Source organism: Scardinius erythrophthalmus (genome assembly GCF_964197995.2).
Source record: "Scardinius erythrophthalmus genome assembly, chromosome: 25".
Taxonomy (NCBI): domain Eukaryota; kingdom Metazoa; phylum Chordata; class Actinopteri; order Cypriniformes; family Leuciscidae; genus Scardinius; species Scardinius erythrophthalmus.
This window is the reverse complement of record NC_138245.1, coordinates 7,336,918-7,352,416: the sequence shown is the minus strand read 5'-3', so window position 1 is coordinate 7,352,416 and position 15,499 is coordinate 7,336,918. Positions and strand designations below refer to the sequence as shown.

Genomic DNA, 15,499 nt, shown 5'->3' with positions numbered 1-15,499 from the left:
AGAACCAGCCGCCTCACAAACGACCTGCGTTTGGTTGATCTACGACGACGCCTTGCTTCACTCCTCAATTTGGTAAACACATTGTAAATGTATTGTGGAAAAAAAGATGGGAATAGTAAGTAAAATTATATTGGATATATAAGAATGAATGAAATGTTAAATGTTTTGTTAACAGTCGCGGTGTGTGTGCGTAACTAGGCAACCACGTTCAAGTTCACGTTGCATGACGTCATCGAAGTATGTCCCAGAACGTGCATACTTTTTTGCTACACACTCAAAAGTATGTACTTTTTCATCACAAAAAAAGTACATACTTTTAGGTCGTAGTATAAGTAGGCGAATTGGGACTCAGCCTTTCTCTGGGGTAACCAAGCAGCAACCTCCCCTTCTCTCTCTTGAAACCAACACGGAAGTGAGTTAAACTGCAATTCATTAACTGGCCGCTTGGGCTGGCTGCAGAAGTGAGTCAAATCTGTCTCTCCCCCATGTTAAAATTACCAACTTTACAGCAGAAAAAAAACATGTTTACAGCCTGGATCTCTATGTGGCTTTGGTCTATACAGCTAATTTTGCCCTTCATAACAACTGTGAGGGGGGTGCATTTTTTTTATAACTCATCCGTTTAGTTGATTAATATTTAAATTTCTGCATTTAAGGGTGTGGCCACTTGAGTGACAGGTGGGTTGTCACTGATGTCAATGCTAGCCGTTTGTCTGCTGTTACTAGCCGTCACTTCACCTCAGCAAATGTTGCTGCTGAACTTGCTTTCTCTGCAGTGTTTGTGCTTTTTTTTCGGGATTATTTCATACAATTTAATACACCCATTACTTCGGTAAAGCCCACGGCTTTGGATTCCATCGTTGTCGTCGAGTATCGTTCGAGAGAACAACCAGCGCTGTATTTCAGTTGTTTTCCTCTGTGAACATGCACTAATGGATGTCTGACAATTTCGTTGCTTTTTGGAGTTTTCAAATTTAAAAACGTCAATAAAGGCTCGTTCGTTCTGCTCTCACGGAACAGATGGATTATAATATGCTTATGTACCGTCAGATGAAATCATGCAGGCGTCGGCGCTTTCTCCGTTCATGCAATAAATGCACATCCATGAATCAAAATGACTTGAACGGCCAAAATCAGAATTTAAAATGGACTGAATAAGCTCTCTACGAACTTGACGAGCGATGCCGCGCTGACGGACCATAGACTATAAAAGAGAGTGACTGAAATGTATGCACATAAATCACTGTCACACACACTCTCAGAGTAATATTAAGTTACTGCATAATACATTTTCAACTAGCAGAATAGTACAGAATCATGATACACAGGGTCACTTGTAGCCATGTCTTTTAACTATTATAATATTTCGAAGGGCAAAAACAGGAACTTTTAATTGGCTTTACATCATCAAGTGTCACTTTAGCGTGAGGCCCTGTGTGCAGTCGCAGACTTGGTACTGTCAATAGCATTGCCCAGAGCCGTTAACAGCCTGAGCTAACTCGATCACGTCAAGCTATTTGGGCGTGATTTCTCAGCCTCTTTGCCCATTTTCTGTTATCCGGGAGTGACGCAAGGCCAAGATGGCGACGGCCGGCTCCGCCCACTTTAGGATTCAAAAATGCTCTTCAGAAACCTACGGGTGACGTCACGGACACTACGTCCATATTTTTTTACAGTCTATGGGGGTAACTAAACCCCTGGTCAGAGCCTGACTCCACCCACTGGCAATATTTGAAAAATGCTAGAAAAGTGGGCAGACCCCAGCGGAGATAGAGGGGACAAACCGTGAGCGGGGGGGCGTGCACCTGAGACTTGCTGTCAGACTCTCTAAAATGGAGAGTTTGCTCACAGGGTCGCAAGACGACGTAAAGTACATGCATCTGATGAGTTTTATCGAGTTGATGTCAATAGCGCGCGCTCTCTATAGGCATTTTCATATTTTGCCGCTATGTGAAAAAATCAAGAAAAATGCGCCGACGCGTTTGTCGAGCCTAACCATAAATTGTGATTAAAATATATATGATCACTCACATCAAGTCGCTGCGGTGGTGGAGTCCATGCAGGAGAATCAGCGTTTGGCACCGCGTCGCTTTTCAGCGCAAGCTGTGTGGAGAAGCCCATTTCCACCTCTATTGCGTTGGAGAAGCAATCCCGCGTAAAATGCAGGTTTCACACTCACGGTCTTCCAGGCCAAGTGCATGCAAACACTGGCGCCTAAATTTCCAAGTCTGCTGGAAAGCTATGCAGTCCAGCAGTGCTGTTGCAACCAGCAACACTACACCTAAGTACCCTCCTGCCCACTGTACAATACAGATAAATCTACGCTAGCTCGTACCAAGGGCGTGGTGAGCTCGTACCAGGGGCGTGGAACCTGCTTACGTCACCTGCCACCGCTTACGTCACTTGCCACCGCAACATCCAATAGGAAAATTCAACTGCAGTAGCCACCGTTCAACCTTAAGAGGGCAGCACTCAGACGTTTTTACACCATATATTGTAAAATTAAAACACTTTATACCCAAATGTCAAAAAAGTTACTCGAATCAATGAACAGCACTAATAAAGCCCTATTCTTACAGATCATTAACTAAAAAAAGTTGGTTTAGGGTTTAGTTACCCTTTAAAATACAGTCAGATGTACGAACAAGACTTACTTAGATGTAAAAAAGAGACTTGTAAGAAAAAAAAGTGTGGACTTAATGTAGGCTAAATAAGATATTCATTGTACCGATTAGCAGAACTTTGTGAGACTGCGATGACTTAAAGGGGTGGTTGATTATGAGGCCCGTGGCCTCAAGGTCTTTGGTAATGAGCTGGGGGGTGAACTGGATAGCCACGATGTGGAATAAAAAATATGACCAGTTGGTTAATGTTATAATATTGGGAGATGACTGGGCTATTTGGATTGAGCTGTGTTGTAATGATAAGAAGATAATAAGTTTGAATGTATATACGCCATATGAGTGCATACAAAATGAGGATGAGTCAGTAGATTGGCATTTATCATGTCTTTTATTTAGGGCAATTCTTCTTCCTGCATCTATGTCTTAGGTGATATGAATGCTGATGTAACTGATGCCAATTCTTTATTCGGTAATCATTTCATGAAGTTTTGTACAGACAGTGGATTGATTTTATCTAGTAAGGTACTATTGCCAAATGATAGTTATACTTATATCAGTGAGGCCTGGCATTCTACTTCCTGGCTAGACCACTGCCTCTGTACAGTGGATGCCCATGACTCCATCGATATGATGAAGATTGATTATGATCTGGCTACTACGGACCATATACCCTTTCTCATGGCGTTGAACACAGGCAATTTACCGGTGTTGTTGCCTGTGGATAATGGCATTGATGTAGGGAAAATAAATTGGTCAAAATTTTCTAAGAAAGATCTTAATAAATATGTCTATCATTCTGATACTTTGCTGGGTAATATTAAGGTCCTAAAATATGTTTTATTGTGTTGGGATATGAACTGTAAGTATGTTCATCACTGTAAGGATTTATGTTCCCTGTGCGAAGCTAATGTGGAGTCTCTCTGTATTTTGAGTTGGCCTCTAATATAAACCTAGGCCAAAGTGTGCAATGCTAAGCCAGGTTGGAAGGATCATGTAGAAGAGCTCCATACAGAGGCCCGAAATGCTTTTAAAAAGTCAGGCAAAAGCAGGCATGGCATCTTGTTTGAAAATAAGAAATAACTAGATTTAAATATGCACTTCGCTATATTAAAAGAAATGAAACACTGAGGTCAGATTCACTGGCATGGAAGCTGCAAAAAAATAATGGTAATGACTTCTGGAAAGATATAAAAACTATGAATAATTGCAAAACATCTCTTCCATCTAATATAGATGGTGTGAGTGGTCCTGATGAAATCTCACAGTTATGGCGGAAAATTATTATGAACTGTTAAACTGTGTAAAAAGTAATCTTTTTGTAGTGGATAATGTAGAGTATAATGATGATGTTGTTATCACTTCTGCTTAAGTCCATGAAGCAATATAAATTGAAGTTAAGAGATAATAAGGCCTGTGGCCTGGATAATATTACTATCTTAAACTTGCCAGTAAGAAACTGTGTCCTCTGGTGCTACACAGGTTTTTTTTTCGTTTCATGGAGAGTTACCTGGGGCACGTTCAAGTTCAAAACGGTGCGCAACGTTTTGCTACGGTTTCCGGGTTGAACGTCATGTTTCCTGGAAACGGCGTGCACCGGTGCACAACGGGGTTTGAGATACGTTTTCTCTTGTTTGGTGGGTGTGTCAGAACTGCAGTCCAATCAGCAGCAACATGTATATAAAGCACGCGGTATTAAAGTGAACTCGCACAATGGGTTCAAGGAAAGTTATTTACAAATGTGTTCGATGCAGCTTGGTATACGCAACAACTTAGAATATTAGAAGACATTTTTGTCGTAAGTTTTATTGTAAAAATATAGGATATCAACATAATGATGTAGTTGTTTATATTTTTAGCTTCATTGCAAGTGTATGACATTTGGTATAGAAATAAACAATAGTAATTAAGTGCTTTTCCTAAAAATGAGAAAGAAAATACAGGGTATTAAAACAGTATGAACTACAAATAAAGTCAGTATGTGAGGCTAAATAGATGTGTTTTAGTCTGAATTAGGTAAGATGTGTGATTCCATTTCAGTTTCAGCAATCCCTTCACTCGATTGGGATGTTCTCTTTTGTTCTGGGCGGCAAGTGCAGTAACTGTAACATCGGGCATATTTTGTAGTATTAAACCTATTTATACCGACTTCATCAGGCTCTGAAAATTCTTCACAAAGAATTGCCTTCTCAGCTGCCATAGTTGCAACTCTTGCGTCATCAGAACAGTGTGTTCAACGCATCACCGTTTCTGTTTAAAAACGTTGTGCAACGTTTTGTCGGGGCTGAACGCAGCCCTGATTCTATGCTCTCTGTTGTGCTTGTTGCGGCAAACCGCCCGCTGTCACGCCTCTCGTTAAGGCCTATTTCATTTCAGACTGAGAAGTAATCTCATTGCAACATTTAGGCTTTTGGTACATGTACAGGTAACTAATTAAAACGATAACAGAGTTCCTTCCAAACTGAGTCGGTAAGCTTCATGTGTCTTGATGTCACTGGTTGTGGTTCTGGCACAAGCCCAACGACTCATGAGTGTACCAGATCACATCATCCTTCATTGGCCAAAAAAACCTATTGGCCCCAACCCTGTGCATTGTTTTGACCAAAGCACAACTTTGAATATCAACATCTTGGATGATGCCTGGATAAGGGTCATTGTCATACACAACGACACACCATTTACCAATCAGCCCCTCGTTGACATCAGAAATGGTTTTAATCGCACTGACTTCCTGGAATGACAGATGATGCTAATGGAGGACTCCTGTGGAAGGCTCAGATGCACAAGCAAAGGTGACGCACTGTGGGCTGAAGCAGGTGCATGGATCTGGGTTTCTGCAGAAGCAGCTCAGCATTCTCCACATGATTTGCCCAGAGACTGATGTGTGGATCTGAAAAATATAGTATTTTGGCTACTTGGTAGAATATTCTGCACAATTCTCAAACATCTTAGCCACAGGACAGAGTCAATAATTCTAATGTCTACTGAAAGTATTTGTTGACATCCATCTATAAAATTAATAGTTATTCAAAATATTCATTACATTTAATGATGCAGCATTATTACATACTTGATGGATCTTCATTGTGCCTTTAACTGTCTGTAGATCATCAATCAGGGATCTCTCCACCTCTGATATTTCCTCATCTTCGACACTGAAGAGTGTCACAGATGACTTGACCTCAGAAAGCTTCTCATACAATTTGGCCCCATTCTGTATGTCCACCCCCTTTGCCACTAGGGCATCTGCCATCCTCTTTACTGCTGCACCCACACCATCTGCAGGTCCCTTGCCATGGCCTGCTTCAAGGAAATTCCATGTTACTCGTTTGAATCCCATCTTGAAGGGCTCTGTAGACAGAAAGAAGAAGTTCTTCTTGGACCGATACTGTGTGGTTGGTCCATCACTGACCAAGTGAAGTACTTTTATGCTTGGGTTATTCTCCTGCAGATGGTGCAGAACAGGTCTGAGATGTGCACATATGGCGGAAGGGTCATGGCAGAAAGAGGATGACAGAGTGCAATATGAAGACTGTGCTCCTTTGGTGTAGGCCACAACTGTGTGTAGGCTCACCTGTTGATGAGAATCCCCAAAGTGTACAGCCTATATTTCACTTGCATATTTACAGAGGTAGTTTTCTGCAAAATCAACATGCAGTTTCATCTCACGTTCGGTCAGATTCTCCTTCAGCTCTCTCAAGGTAGCATACTGGTGCTTGATGTTGTATATGTGCCGTCCTATTTTTGCCTGCAGCAATTCAGAGAAGTCATCATTGAGGCTTTTAATGGTTCCATAAACCTTGTCCTTTGTTGTTAAATGGACAGTGAATTTCTCTGTCCTGCCATCTTTTGTTTTTTTCTCTCTCTCCTCCACTTTGTTTTGCCACTGATACCACCACGTCTGACTCTCTTCTCCAAATGGCAGATTTTGCACTGCTTTATTCTTGCAAATGGAGCATTCCCTTTACATGCACTCTTTTGATGGAGTACAACATATGGACAGCATCAAGTCTTTAACCTTGCTAGTCAGCAATACACTTTGCTGGAATAGCCTGTCTGCCATGAACTATGCATTTTGACACAGTTTACAGAGACATGTTTCTCTGTCTTTGAATGATGGATGTACAAACCAAAATGGTTTTCTCTTGCAAAATTCAGTGTAGGAGATTTTGATGTTCTCTGCTTTGAACTTTAGGTGTAGATTCTTAAGTGAATCAGAGAGTAGGCGCTTCTGGATTTTCAGTTGCTTCGTAGTTATTGTAATCCGTTTTCCAGTGGTGGCCCTGCTGTTGTCATCCCTTTCAAGAAAATGTGCCAATGTTATTTCATCTGCATTGGTGATCACATTTGATTGTTGTTTCCTGTGATATTCCAGAGAGCATGGCCTCTTTTGATTGGCTCTCATCATCTTTTGTGAAAACCCAAACTCTGTGCATATTTCCCGAGCCGATATTTCTTAATGATCTTTCCTGCAATCACTTTTAAAAGGATCTGCTTCTCCTTGGAGTTGGTCAGTGACTTGTTACCATTTTTTAGCTCTGACATAATGACATTATGAAACAGTAAGACCCGTTTAATTTGGTGTTGGGATGTGCGAATCTGGTGGCGAACTTTGGTTTGGGGTGAATCTGTTGGGGACAGTTTTTTTGAAAGCCTGAAACAACACTTCCTGTATTTTTCAGCTGAGGCCACTGCCTTCTTTAGCTTGTACTTTGCATCTCTGAGTTCGCAGTACATCTTTGACTCTTTTTTACTTTTTTAACGCCCCCTCTTAAAAGCAGCTTCCACATAAGGTGAAGGTTCTAGTGGAGCAGCAAGTAAGTCCTCATCAGATGGGGATATTGGTGGTGTGTTTGTTGATACAAACTTATTTGAGGCATTCAGTACTTTTTGTTTTGCCTTATTTATCCTCCACTGATTTCTTTTCTGGTTTTTCTCTCTTTTTGTTAGCTGGGAGACAGTTTTTATCTGCCCACTTTCCGTTCTCTTTTTGTAGCGCTCTTTTTCCTTCTGCAGATAGTCTACATATCTCTCTGGGTCTTTTTTCATTTCCTCTCTGCATTTTTTTTTTTTCATATTGTTGATAAATTTGGTGTCATCTAGGGTTAAAAAATGGCATGTTTATATATATATATATAATAATGTCATATTGTAAAAGAATGAGCTAATTTCAAGTATCTCAACACTGAAACCACGGGTGTGGGACATGAGCAAAAATGGTGTTTGGACCTATAAATGCTTCATAATTTTACATTAAATCATATTATTTATTCATTATTCTTTATGTCAAGGTGTGTATTGACACTATGTTTATATTTATGAAACATCAAATGACAAATTAAAAGTGCCCGTAGTTGCAGAAACACCCTATTACCATTTAGCCAGTACCAGTTATTAAAGATAAAGTGGGGAAGCTGAACAGCTCAGATAATTACAGGCCAATAGCTCTTGCCAGTGTTATGTCCAAAGTGCTGGAGACAGTTCTATTGTGTAGACTTGAGAGGTACGTCCTGTCTACTGATAACCAAATTGGTTTTAAACGAAAGCATGGCACTGATTTATGTATTTTTGCACTAAAGGAAATTTTAGATAAATATAATAGGCAAAAGTCCACAATGTTCTTGAGCTTTATTGATGCTTCTAAAGCATTTGATTGTGTTAATCATGAGAAATTATTTTGAAAATTGCCTAAAAGTGGGATCCCTGGTTTTTTAATTAGAATCTTGGTTTATTGGTACTCGCATCAGACAATGAGAGTGAGATGGGGGAATGTAACATCTGCTCCCTTCCAAGGGACCAATGGTGTTCGCCAGGACGAAATTTTGTCTCCTTTTCTTTTTAATATGTATATGAATGATTTGTCTGTGATTTTAAATGCATGTGGTACAGGTTGTAGGGTTGGTGACTCACTAATTAATCACTTATATACGCTGATGATTTAGTCATTTTTAGCCCATATAGTGCTGCTCTACAACAGCTTCTGAGAATATGCGCACAGTATGGTGTTGATTTTGATGTAAAATACAATGCAAAAAAGTGTAAGATCATGATTATCAGAAGTAGAGAAGATAGACAGTCAAACTTCCCTGACTTCTATCTGTCTGGCACTGCACTTGGGGTGTGCAGAGAGATTACATATTTGGGCCATATTATTGCAAATGACCTGTCTGATGATAAGGATATCTATAGGCAGCGTTGGAAGCTGTATGCTCAAGCGAATATGCAGTCTCGTAAGTTTAGCATATGCTCTGTACCTGTGAAGATCTCACTCTTTAGAGCGTATTGTACACCTTTGTCAGGGTTCGAATTACAAAGTGGCTTTCGGGGGAGCCATATATTTTCCAATCCTCCCTGACTGACTTTAACACTTTTGGTGCATGTTAGGGCATTTAAAACAATAGGTTTACAGTAAACCTATTGTTTACTTAGTAAACCGTTTACTTCAAAACGCAAGCGTCAGTCAGTGTTGTAAGTGTTAGGGCAAACAGCTCTGTCCACGGTTCTGAATCAACCGCGCTTAGGCCTACATCATGCAAATCATGATAAAAACAGAATAACTCACATAACAATCATAAAAAAAATACATCAATATTAAATAGGATTAGGGCCAATCCTCACAAACGCACAGATCAAGTAATTAATTCCATGATTCTTACCTTAAATCAGAAGTGACCACAGAGGCCTGGGGTCTTCTGTCTTTGCTTTCCGTCCTGTAACCCAGGATGTTGAGGGTCGGTGACCGGCTTTAATCCAAGATGATACAAAAGGCAGAGGGTCAAATTGCTCCAAAGGGGGTCCATTCAGATCCACGAAGAGAAGCGAGGAGAGGCTTTGTTCACGCAACTTGTTGCGATACTTGCTGTCAGTAGAATTCACGGCAGAAAATCCCCTCTCACACTCAGCTGAGGACGGCAAGTAAGTCAGACTTGCTGTTTGAAGTTTGACAAGCGTTTTCCCTGGTGCTCTGTTTTGCAATTTAAAGTCCCGGAACTCCTCGACAGCCTCTCGGGCCGGTTCTCCCAGTGTTTTTGCCAATGCTCGAACCTCAGTTTCCCCATATAGGATACGGGCGCTATGTTGCTGTGGCCAAAAGCGTTTATCCAGCGGTTTCAGCATCTGGACAAGGTCCGGTTCGGGCAGTCTCTTCTTTAGGCTGTTGATAATAGACTGATTGAACTGAAGACGGTTTATCTTCGGCCTGCTCTCTGAAAGCTCAACATCTTTGAACAGGCCAGTCGATATGCGTTGTTCGGCTTTTTGTGTGGATTTTCCTCCACTTGCTTTCATGGCTGTCAAGACGTCAATGGTCTGCTGAATGTGGCAACTTGCATCAACTAAAGATGTTTGTTTGCGTTGCAGTTTTAGCGACAGATTTTGTAGTTCTCGCAGGACATCCTTCATACATGCCAAATCAGCCAAAAAACCTGTGCTTGTAAGGAGTTTGTGCAGGCCCCTGAATTTCTGCCTCTCTGTGTCGCAGCGAGATGCGTCTTCCATGGCTGTTCTGAATTGGTGCGCCAGTGCAGGATAATCGTTCCATACTGCCTTCACAGTGCGAAAACTACTAGCCACCCAACGAATTGTAAAGATTTGACCTATTTTTAGGATTTGCATGTTCAAACCTGTAGCTGCCTCCTGGAGCAAACGGGCGTTTTTTGATGACTGGTTATAGAGGGCGTAAAGTTTTGAGATAAAAAACTCAAATTGGTTACATCCAGCTACTTCCTTAAGTGAGTCTTTGACAGCTAACTCAAGTCGGTGAGCTAGACAGTGTATTGACTGAACTTTGGGGAAATCTTGTTTGAGTTTAGTGACGAGTCCGCCGACTCTGCCCGTCAGTACCGCTGCTCCATCCGTTGCAATGCAGATGAGATTTTTTCCCAGAAACTCATCATCCAGTCCCGCTTGTCTCAAGCTTTTCCTCAAACTTTTGTACATCGATTCGGCATCTGTGCCTTCTGAAAGCTCAACGATATCTAAAAAAACATTATCCACTTCCCCCGTTCCTGTCATGTCACACCGCACATAAATGATCATAAAAGCCAGGCCATGAACTGTGCTCTCATCTATCGTAATACTGATTCGTGATCCCAGTTCTTTTATTTTTGAAACAAATTTAGCTCTCATTTCACTGGCGATATGTCCGATTATTTCAGCACAAGCATGGTCTGATTTGTGCACATTTCCCACGTTTGCACCATTAAGTTTTTGAAGGGACATTACAGCAGGGAGCTTTCTGTAGGCCATTTTTTCCTTGGCCACCATATAAGCAGATCTGAAAGACGTAGCTGTTTCTTGCATTAAATTAGCATTTACTTCAAGTACCTTGTTTGGGAGCACATCCTTTTCCTTCATCTCCGAAATCTCAACCGCTCTTTTGTGTGCCAAACTGTCCCGATGCTTGTAAATCTTTTTCCGCAGGTTATTCTGTGACTCGCTGCTGACCTCTCCATTCATCCATTCCTCTGACAGATGTACTCCCGTTGCTCTTTCGGCGAGCAACAGGCTTTTTGCCTCCATGCATACTGTACATCCTAACTTCTGATTTTTGGAGTAGAGCCATGTATTCCTGATTCTCCACTCACTCCATTGCTTTGTTGTCCAGTTGAAAGGTGTTGCCTGATCGCCTGGTCCGCTGCAGGTCGCAGCGGTGGTTTCTGGCGCCAAAGTCTCGCTATCCTCGGTGCTGGTGCTGTCACTAGCAGCAACTTTTAGCGGCGGCGGCGGTATCACCGGCAAACTAGTTGTAGCTGGTGCGCTGTCATCACTCCTCTTCGTTTGTTTTGTAAATCCAAATTGACTGAGGTTTGGCTGCTTTCGTTTTGACATTCTTATTAGTATCCACAGAGTGTTCCAAAAAACGAATAAAGTATGTTTTGAACTTGAAGTTAAGCTAACATTCAAATACCAACTCAGTGAGAAGTTCAAGTGGTGACGTAAACGTAGTAATTTCAGTGCAGCGCCGCCACGCATGGATGGTCACAGCAGGAGACACAGCGGAAAATAGTGTTCGGAAATAGTAATGTAATGAGCGAATAAACACACAACATTGACACATTTTTAATATCATCATTTATTTCAGGAACCTTAATGTACAGAAAATCAAAATCTATATGCGACACAAAAAATGGACAGTGTTTTAGAGCTCCCCCTAAATGTCTCAAAGTAGGCTTTCAGGGGAGCCCAAGTCCTTTTCAGGGGAGCCGAGCTCCCCTTAGCTCCCCCGTAATTCGAACCCTGACCTTTGTATACTGCCTACCTGTGGTGTCGTTATAAGCAAGGCAGCATTAGAAAACTCGTAGTGGCTTATAATGACAGCATGAGGCTGCTGCTGAGAGCTCCAAGAAGTTCCAGTGCAAGCCATATGTTTGTCAGTGTCGGGATACCTACCTGCTCTGCAGTTTTACATAACCTGATAAATAGATTTATGTGTAGGGTATCTGAGTCAGAAAATGACTTAATCGCTGTTTTGGCTAACCCTGTACGAAGTTCTGTCAGATTTTCTTCCAGACTGTGGAACCATTGGCAAACATGTCTGTAAGTTAGACACTGAACATTGTGGAAGGCTTTGTATTTTTTGCATTTTTATTATGTTTGTGTGTTTTGTTGTGTTTTTATTTTTTTATTTTTTTATTTATCACTTTTCTAACTCTAGTTAGTGTGTAATGTAGCTGTTTAAGCATAAACAACATCTGCAAAGTTACAAATGCTCAAAGTTCAAAGCAAAGGAAGATATTTACTTTTAAAGAAATCGTTTTTTTAAGGACTACAACAAAGGCTGGTCGGGACTACACGAGATTCCTCCCAGGTTAGTGACATCACTAACCCTAAAATTTACATTAACCACGCCCCCGGGAACATGCAGTCCATGTAGAGAAGAGGAAGAGTTGTTGTAGTACAGCACATTTGTGAGTCTGCTCAAGCTGTCGCATCCGTCTTTTCATATGCAATACAGTACATAATACTAGAGATGCACCGATTGATCGGCTGGTGACCGGAATTGGCCGATTTTCACGTGATCGGCCATGACCGGCGACCGGCCGGTCAGTCTGACATGTGCCGATTTTATGCCGGTCAAATGCACTCGGGCGCCGCATGATTAACCTTTTGAGCGGTACCGTCTCATATATGGTATTTTTATTTATGTGCTCCTGCCCTGAGTAATGTTACGGTGCCACATTTAGGATGTTCAGTGACGTCGCATAACTGCCAGATTCAAACTGTGCTCTCGCGCGTTGGTTGGCGTGAGCCAGAGTCGGACGCGTTCAGCGCTGTCATATATCACAACTAAGCAGTGTTTTCAACCTCATAATGTTTATTTTAGGTTTCAGATATTTAAATACACATAAGCACGAGTAAAACAATACATTTGGAGTTTGTAAAATACACACTGATGTCTGTGGAAGCAGCAATAACAATCTATTCAAATATAATTTGCCGACATGTGTTATTCATATCAGACAAACATAGTGAAAGTAACTTAACTATAAAGTTTACTCTATTCTTCTCAGTTCACCAGCCACTTTCTTGCATTTATTTCGGGAGAAACTGATGAATTCACGTGCTGTAAATCCGACTGACATGACAACATTGCGGCGCCCATCTCATGTTATAGATCAAGATTATTTATAAAGGTTTTTAAACGACCAAACACACTCACTTACACGTATTTGAGAATCGGAATAACAGATAGGCTGATTGATGACATTGTAAGCAAGTTTGTGAATATTTTGAATAAAAAAAGGAAAAGCGGAATAAAAGCGACACATCTGTCATACAGTATTATTGTGGCTGCGGTGTATCGCGTGACGCGTCGCTATGGAAACATTAAAGGGAACGTTCGCCTCAAATGAAAAAACTCACTCTGGGGGTGGGGGTGTCAGTTAGAATATTTTAAACTTACGCGTGAAAGGGTTAAAGAAAAGATCGAAAATAAATATTTGTGTGTGCTGTAAAGTGGTTAGAATTTTTTTTAATCGGAATCGGCTAAAATCGGTATCGGCAGGTCAAACTCAATGAAAAATCGGAAATCGGAATCGGCCTAGAAAATTGTAATCGGTGCATCTCTACATAATACAAATGCAATAGCATGTCACTCTGTAGGCATCTTACAATGTTGATCTTCTATTTTTGGGGCATGTGGTGTCAGCTGAAGGTGTGAAGACACATCCAGAAAAGGTGAGAGCTGTGAGGGAGTTCCCAACCCCTCAGTCACTCAAAGATGTACAGAGATTTCTTGGCCTAGCTGGATGGTATCAGCGATTCATCCCTGGTTACGCTGAGAGAGCCGCACCTTTGCATGCCTTGAAACGAAAAGGTGCCATGTGGATCTGGCCTGAAGAGTGTCAGAAATCTTTTGAGGACATAAAGCAATCACTTACCATAGCTCCAGTGTTGAGTTCTCCAGAATTCCTCAGACCATTCAGAGTTCAGACTAGGGTTGCCAACCGTTCCGTATAATATGGAATCGTTCCGTATTTGACACATAAAAGTCTTGTTCCGTATTGAACTGATACGAAATGCACTTTGTTCCGTATTTTTGAGAATCAATTCAGTGCAAATCCATGACAGACACATATAGCTTCTAATATATGTCAGACTATGATCGAAGACATTTGTAGGCTATGATAAGAAAAAAAAAAAAAACCCAGACGGTGCGGTAGATACTAATTTCTCCCCGTTTGTCTATGATCAGCGTAGCGTTTTTAACATCTTGGAACATCATCAGAGAATGCCCTTTTAATTGGTCGTTTCAGTCATTGTGAGTCACGTATCGTAGCAACGATGACGACAAGTAACAACAGCGGGAAATTTAAAATTGACTACCTCCGAGCAGCCTGCGAAAAAGAAAAGAGCACAAAAATATAGAATTGAATGGGAAAATGACTACCCGTGGCTGGAATGCGTGAGGGACAATGAATACACGGCCAATTGTCCAAGCGATGTCAAGGTTCCTTGTCCGCCAGACGTCTCCAGAGGCTGATATGGTAGGCTATGTAATCATGTGGATTTTTAAAACTCAAATATAGTTCATAAGAAAGTGATTATATTATAAGAGATAGTACAGGTTTAGCCTAACATTGTAAAGAAATCAAAAAAGTACACATGGAAAAAATAGCTGCACAATGTGCTTAGTCTGGAGGTTTATTTATTTCTGTGAGATTTTCCATGTGCATACATACAGGTGTTGTATTGCTTGAATGCAGTATTTGAGTGCAATATTTTAGATTTTCTTTATTAGCTGTTTTTTTATTTATGTTTTTTATATTATTGTTTTGCACTGGAAAGAAAGTTAACTATAATGGAAGTATAATTATATAAATATATTTGCACCACACCTCCTTAAAATGTTGTCAAATTAAATTAAAAATATATTTTTTTTGCACTGGAAAGAACATTCTAGAAGTCTAATTCTATTGAATAAGTTTGCACAAGGCTACAGAAAACTGTTGTTTATTTTTCTTCAAATGCAGTCTAAGCCGATAAGTTTTGAATGTTATGTTGTATTTGTTTAAGTTAAAAATAAAACGTATTATAAACTAAACAAATCCATGGTTCATTGTTGGCAAAATGATCATGTTAGGCTTTATATTTCACATCTGTGTGGTTCAGTCTTGTATATTGATTAGGCCTACTTTGCTATTCTATAAATATAGGCCTAATAAGTTGTATTATAATATGCTACAATGTATTAAATATATTAAATATATTTATCTAAATATATATATTAGTTTCCACAATATTCACCAGAAGTCAACCCCCCCCATCCCCCCATCGTTCCTTATTTTCATTTCAGAAAGTTAGCAACCATAGTTCAGACCGATGCTAACCAAGTGGGTCTCGGAGCCGTGTTGACTCAGGAGTATGAAGGCGAGGAA

At 40.7% G+C, this 15,499-nt stretch overlaps 1 protein-coding gene across 1 annotated transcript; it reads right to left on the bottom strand.

Annotated features, from left to right (window-relative positions):
• Positions 1–9,278: 9,278 nt before the first annotated feature.
• On the bottom strand, positions 9,279–11,450 carry LOC308685342 (E3 SUMO-protein ligase KIAA1586-like; the record flags this gene model as incomplete). The annotated part of the gene is made up of 1 exon (XM_081357045.1): positions 9,279–11,450. One exon carries the CDS (start codon positions 11,448–11,450, stop codon positions 9,279–9,281), a length of 2,172 nt encoding a protein of 723 aa, XP_081213171.1.
• Between the last annotated feature and the right edge of the window lie 4,049 nt (positions 11,451–15,499).